The 6,504-nt window shown below is 53.0% G+C and overlaps 1 protein-coding gene across 1 annotated transcript; it reads right to left on the bottom strand.

Moving 5' to 3' along the window:
- Positions 1-1,631: 1,631 nt before the first annotated feature.
- Positions 1,632-6,182, bottom strand: SMIM45 (small integral membrane protein 45). Its single transcript, XM_068191431.1, has 3 exons — positions 5,640-6,182; positions 3,056-3,128; positions 1,632-2,522 (listed from the first exon to the last, which is right to left on the bottom strand). Exon 3 carries the CDS (start codon positions 2,518-2,520, stop codon positions 2,314-2,316), a length of 207 nt encoding a protein of 68 aa, XP_068047532.1. The 5' UTR covers positions 2,521-2,522; positions 3,056-3,128; positions 5,640-6,182; the 3' UTR covers positions 1,632-2,313.
- Between the last annotated feature and the right edge of the window lie 322 nt (positions 6,183-6,504).

Below are 6,504 nucleotides of genomic sequence, written 5' to 3'. Positions count from 1 at the left end.
CAAGCCCCCCAGCTCCAGTGGAGCTTTTATGCTACCCCACAGCTCAGCTGTGTCTGTTTACGGGGCAATCCCACCGATCAGGGAGTTGAGGGGAGGAAGCAGGTTTCCCAGCTGGTGTTTGAAGATATGGCTGTGATGTACCAGAGGGCAGGGAATGTGAGCCATGCAGCCGAGGGTGGCACATCATGCCATGCAACCCAGCCCCTGGTCATTTCCATTTCACAGCCCCAAGTCACAAAAATGTATCTGTTTCAGACTACTCCTGCTCTTTTGAGTCTTTGCTTGCCTGGGCAAGTATAACTCTGGGCACAGCAGTAATCCTATTCACTGCATTTCCCTGCTGAGTGAGACTCCCCAATTAGGGTACTTGCATCACAGTCTCTGTTACTTGGCTGAATGAAAGGACACTTGACTTGTCCTCTGTCTGAAACAGAGCCAGAAAGCTCCTGCCAGTGTGCCTGGTTTTGGTGTGGAAAAGAATGGTAATGCAATTGCAGTCTGGTAGATGAAATGTCCCAGGAAGATCCAGGATATCTGCAGGATGTTCTGATCTATTCCTTAGAGCTAAAAATTAACTTGAATCCCCAAAGAATTACCAACTTTCAGGCTGCACCTGTGCTTTGAGCCTTTGCTTGCCAGGGCAAGTAAAACTTTGGGTACAGGAGTAATCCCATTCACTGCATTTCCCCGTACAAATCACTCACAGCAGCCCAATGAACTCTCCTTCTTTCTTTGAGAATGGAGGAGAAAACTTCCTGCTCCCAGGTTCAGAGGTGAGGCTGAGTGACACAAGCCAGGAGCTGTGGCAGATCTTCACAGATGGCCTGGGGACCCCCTGCTGCTGAAAGGAGCCACTGGGGACTAGAGCACAGAGCCATAACAATGGAAGGACACTGGAAATATGAGTTGCCAATATACTGGCTGGCACAGGATGCACAGACACGTGCACATAGGATGGTGGCACCAGCTAACATACCTGGGATATGCAGGAGTGGGACAGGCAGATTCCCTCTGTGTCCAGAGCATTCACAGGTAGCACCATTGCACCTACATGCATGCAGAGGGTGCATGTTGGGGTAGGAGGCAAGGAGACACAGCCTTCTGCCACAGGCTCCTTGCTCTCTCAAACCTCCCTGTACACACTGGGCGTTGCACTGGGCTGTCAGGGAGAGAGAGGATGGGGATATCCCTCTCAGCCCCAGTGTTACAGCTTCATACAGCACTTTGGTGGCTGGTCATGCCTGTGACAGGGCAGAAAGTCTATAAACATGGGATTTTGTGCCAGACCCACATTATACGGCTTGGGTCCAGAAAGCAAAGGTGTACAATGGGCCTATTTAGATAGCAGGCTCAATGTTCCTTGTCAGAAACATGCAGGGGAAAAAAGGGCTGAGGGATGCTTCACAGCTTTCATTGGGAAACAGTTAAGAAAGAGAGGCTATCCAAGCTGTAGGGCTCTGCAGTGCAAGAGACTGAACAAGTGCAAGTAGCTTCACAGACTATCCCATCTTCCTCCATGACAGAGGAGCAGAAGGTCAGGCAGATCAGGAGGGGCTGATGTGGTAAGTCTGGCAGCACCCTGCATGGAGAGCTGCAGAACATTCTCAGCTTGACACAGGACTCGAACCAACCTCTTTAATAAAGACCTTTAATTTCAGTGTGGTGTGTCTGGAATGGATGTAGGGATGGATGCTCTCCATCTCCCAAACAAACACAGAAGGGGTGTGCATTTAGCAAGGATAAAGGCGTTCAGTCTCTGAGGCTCACTGAGCCCTTGGTCCCTCTGCACAGAGCTTCAGCAAGCTCACCATCCTAGCATCAAGAGTGGTGCTGGGAAGTGCTCAGCTGAAGCAACAATTTGTATTGAAACCCCATTTATTTTCCCCAAAATACCCCTTGGACTTAGACAGACAGTGTTAGATTTAACCTAGGGAATAGGAGTACAAGGTTCTATATAGTTTTGCAAAACCTGGTGCCTTTCCTACTGAAGATCCTGTCAAGATGCGAGGCAGCTCAAACTCAAGTGATTAACAAGGGATATTTCATTTGAGTGGCTCGTCAGTCTTGGCCATGGGAAGGAGCAGAAGTCCTTGACTGGCTGAAGATCTGTGAGCACATGGGAAGCCCAGCCAAACAAATCTTGACTAAGAATCAAAGGGGCAGAATGGTGAGTGATGAGTACGAGACCCAGATCAGCAGAGAGCAAAGTGATGACCAGCCCCACTTTTACCAGGGCAGGACTGCAATCCCTAGTGAGGCTTGTGGTCTGCTGCCTACCCGGGAGAGATTCCTCTGGCTGTGATGAGCAGCTTGTCAGACCTCAGGCACCCCAAAGGCCAGGTTGTCTCGAATCATCAGTGTCTTCCGAAGGTCTCGCTCCATGATTGGCCTCTGTGTTCGCCACTTATGGGCTTCCTGGAGTCCTGGTTCAAAGTAGTAAATGCAAGCTCCAAAGCCCACCAGGATGAGAATGGAGATCATCAAATACACAGGCACAAACCAATCCAAGAAGTGGGGCATGGCTGCCAGAGAAAAGGAGAGAAAGCTCATGCAGTGGGAGCACCCAAAACACACCTCCACCAAGACTGATCACAAGACATCTGCCTCAACAGCAGTGCCCAATTCCTCCTCACAGCCCTGCTGCACCTGATTCATGCTTGATTGCACATGAAGGCACCTCATCCACTGGGAGAGGCCAATGCTTTTGATGTCATTGCTGGGACCTCTGCACAGAGTGTCAATCCTACTCCCTCCCCACAGAGGGGCTTGAGCTTGCTCGCCCCCAACCCTGCTGCCAGTGATTAAAGGTAGGCAGTGGGTAAATACAGCTGCTTCTCACCTCCTGCTTGAGGGAAAAATCTGCTTCCCCTGACATTCCATTACCCCTTTGAATTCCCAGTCTGAGCTGGTCTGGCTCAGAACTGAGCCCTCCCTTACTGCACCCCTATTTCAGGTCCTGCTTTGCCAGAGCTCAGGGTCCTTGGTTCAGCACCAGTCTGTGAGCAGACCTGAGATCCCTCCACCACACCAGCCACCGTGCAAGGGGGACACTCACCAGGAGCAGCCGATCTGCCTTGCCAAGAACCCCTGGCCAGCCAGGTGCACGGTGAGTCCGGAGGAGCGTTGCCCTGGGGAACACAAAACAACACCACACTGTGTGATTGCTGCTGGCCCAGTGCTAAAAATGGGAGAGCAGGAAGGAGCAAACATCTCCTTGTCCAGATGTAAGGGCTGAATATTTCTGGAGGGGTGAAAAGTGGGGTCCCAGCCCCATAACCTGCTGGTTCCCTGGCACATTCTCTCCCCACCGTTATGGCCCTGCTGATGCCATGCTTAGGGCATGCACCCTAACTTAGGGCCATTTAAATCTGTAATGGCATCACATTTGATCCCATCCCTTATCTCCACCCTTTGGGAGGGAGACAGAAACCCACACTGCAACCTGCAAAGGTGCCCAGCCTGTTCAGCTCTGCTGCTTGCTCTGCACCAAAATGACAGCCAAGGTGTGGATCATGCAGGGACAGAAAAGGGGATCAAAAAGCATCCCGCACAAAAAGCACAGCTACGACTTCACCAGGCACCAGATCTTCTGGGTTTTGCACTGCAAATGTGCTGCTTGTTAAAGGCTTTGGTGGATTAAACCTGGCACCCTCACGCTTGGGAGAGCACAGTGGTGCCAGACTCAGGCACAAAAAAATGCAGTCCTGAAAGAGGGCTTTCCATAACCCTCACCCTTGGTGGGAGTGACAAAATGCCCACTGACTTCAGTGGGGACACAATGAAGTGCACCCACATCAAACTCCTGTTTTTCCAGACAGATGAAAGCTGTCACATCTGACCATTGCCCAAGTCATCCCTCTGCAATAACTATATATCCCCAAATTCCTTGCACAGGGCGGGTTAAGAGGAGGCTGGGGATAGATCTGAGCATTTCCATCCTCTTCCCTGCTCCTGGCCCATAAGGTTGATGCCTTTTCCACACCAGGGGCTAGGCTTTTTTTTTTTTTTTTTTTTAAATACCACAGCCATCAGTTGTTTCCAATGTGCCCAGCAGCATTTATCTTCTGGATACCTCTTGTCCCAGGAGGGCCTTTAACAGTAAGTTTTTTGTCACAGGGTAAGATCTGAAACAAGCTGCAATTCTTATTACCAGAAGCAAGAAACTGCAGAAAATGCCTGATTTCCTCCCACTTATTGGCATGGATCTGATCTGGGCACTGCTGCTGCCTCTTCATGGCTGCCTGTGCCTTCCTCAGGTGAGCAGCTCCTGAGGAAAGCTCCCACCATAACTTGCAACAACATCACAGAGGTGTTGTGAGGAGCTGTGGGCCTTCCTTTAACGCACCTTAGGGGACCGTGTAAGGAATTAGGCACGAACCCCTTCTGCAACAGGAACTGGGTCTGAACTCTGGGCCAGAAACCCCTCAGCACAGCTTTCCTACTTGCTCTGCAGAAGAGCTCCTTTGTACCCCCTTCACCCCCCAGTTGCATCTGCAGACATCCTGGGGGTCTCAGGCTGCTGCAAACCCCTTTTTCAGAGGGGGTTTGCATCTGCAGCTAGTATCTGTCCCTGGCTGGCAACAGCAATGGGCAGGATTAGGGACACCGTGAAGGTGAGTTCAGCTTGGACCTCCTAGGCTGATGGGAGGAAAGCCAATAACCTCATTCCCTTCCCTGATCATCACTTTCTAAATGTGTGAGTGAAGCTGCCATCCAAAAAAGCACTGCAATAAAAAGCAGCCCTACACACTTCCCAATTCATCCTTCCTCCATCACTAGTAGAGCCAGCATTTCCTAGCTCCTCGCCAGTAACCTATTCTTCAGTCTACTTGCTATGCAGCCCTATCCTGCTGTGTCCCCATGCTGCTCACCCATCCCCGCCCCCTCAATGAAGGGTCCTCATCATGGCCAAGCCTAGCCCTGGATGAGGGGTCAGAGCCCCCCCTCCAGCCTCTGCAGGGCTGGCCTGGAGAAGCAACTTGCTTTTGTCAGGCAAGTGAGCAGATTTTGGCTGCAAATACTGAGAAGAGGGGGTTTCATTTAAAAATGTCAGCTTTCTGGAGCAGTTCTGCAGATATAAAATGTACCTTAACCTTGCTGGACCGGTTGATCTTCAGCACCTCATTTTGCAGTGGGACATCCACATCCCCCCAAACACACAAAAGAGTCTTTGGTCTTCCATCCAAAACCATGTCTTATATAAATAAGCTGTCTGACCCCTTTTAAACTCGTGCTGCATCTCACTCCAGCCTCTTGCCTTCAATGTCACCCGTGGATTCCCTATGCCACCTCCCACTGCCCCCGAGGTGCTGTGGGTACACTTCTGACAGCAGCCCCAGGGGCCACGTTGTCAGTGGCAGGGCAGAAACTGCTTGGGGGAGGCTGGGAGCAGCCTACAGGAGAATTTGGGTCCAGAACCCTCCCGTGCGCATGGCTGGGAGCACAACTCATTTTGCAGTGCTACAAGCCGTGGGCTCACCTCGACCGCAGGAGATTCCCCCAGACCCCCAGGGCACCCTGGGGCAAGGCTGCAGCTTGGGGCACAGAGCGGCCGATAACTGGGGTCCCAGACATGACCTTTCTCCCATGCACCGCATCCCCAACAAGCACCGCTACATGCCCTGACACCTGTCACCTACCTTCTTCCACGGGTGCAGGGCGGCGGGATGAGACTGCTCCCTCCGGCATCTGCCGGGTCCCAGCCGGGATGAGTCAGGCTCCTTTCCCGGCCAGGCAGTGCCAGGGAGAAGGGACCCCGCGCCGGGAGAGCTGGGTGACAGCGGGAGGCGACAGGCGCGGATGGGCGGGAGGCAGGCAGGCAGGGAGGGATGGCGGGAGCAGCCGCGGCGGACGGAGGAAGGACAGGCAGCCAGCAGCGTGGCCTCTTTGCCCAACGGGACACCCGGGGGCTTCCCCTACCGCCTCCCCGGCAATGTCAGCCCCGCTCCGGCCTCCCCGGGGCACCCCACCGCCGGCCTTCCCCCACAAACGCAAGAACGACTGTCTGCAACGGGCTGCATCCCGGCGCGGGGAGGGGGAGTATTTTAGCAGCGGTCGCTATGGCAACGAGCATCCCCAGCTCCCCCGCACATGGTACCCGGGTCAGAGCCACGAGGGAGCTGGCCGCGGGGTGCTCTCTCTCCTCTCGCATCATCCGCAGCCCGGCTGCAGCCCCGGAGGACGAGAAATGCTGGGGCGCAGGTGTGTGAGCTCGAGCTGATGGAGATGGACAGATTGTTCAGGCTCCACAGATTTACCGGTATGTGCAGCCCAAGGACTGGGGGCTGGTGGTTCTTCATCAGTGGGTGGGAGGCAGAGAGAGAGAGAGAGGGGGGTTAGAGGCAAAGGGGGGTTAGTTGTCCCTTCAGGGCTTTTATGTAAAATTAAAACAATCAACACTTTGACCAAAAGAATCTTCTGTCAGGAAACAGAAAAAAAATGCTGTCTGAAGTACTATTCTTGCTTTCAGTGAAATACCTTTTTCCTGAATCCTTACCTAGTTCT

Source organism: Anomalospiza imberbis, chromosome 5 (genome assembly GCF_031753505.1).
Source record: "Anomalospiza imberbis isolate Cuckoo-Finch-1a 21T00152 chromosome 5, ASM3175350v1, whole genome shotgun sequence".
Classification (NCBI taxonomy): Eukaryota; Metazoa; Chordata; class Aves; order Passeriformes; family Viduidae; genus Anomalospiza; species Anomalospiza imberbis.
Note: the sequence above shows the minus strand (reverse complement) of the source record. Positions and strands in the feature narration are given on the sequence as shown.

Coding starts and splice junctions, on each gene's coding strand:
- SMIM45 (XM_068191431.1), bottom strand. CDS start 2,520: ATGCCCCACTTCTTGGATTGGTTTGTGCCTGTGTATTTGATGATCTCC.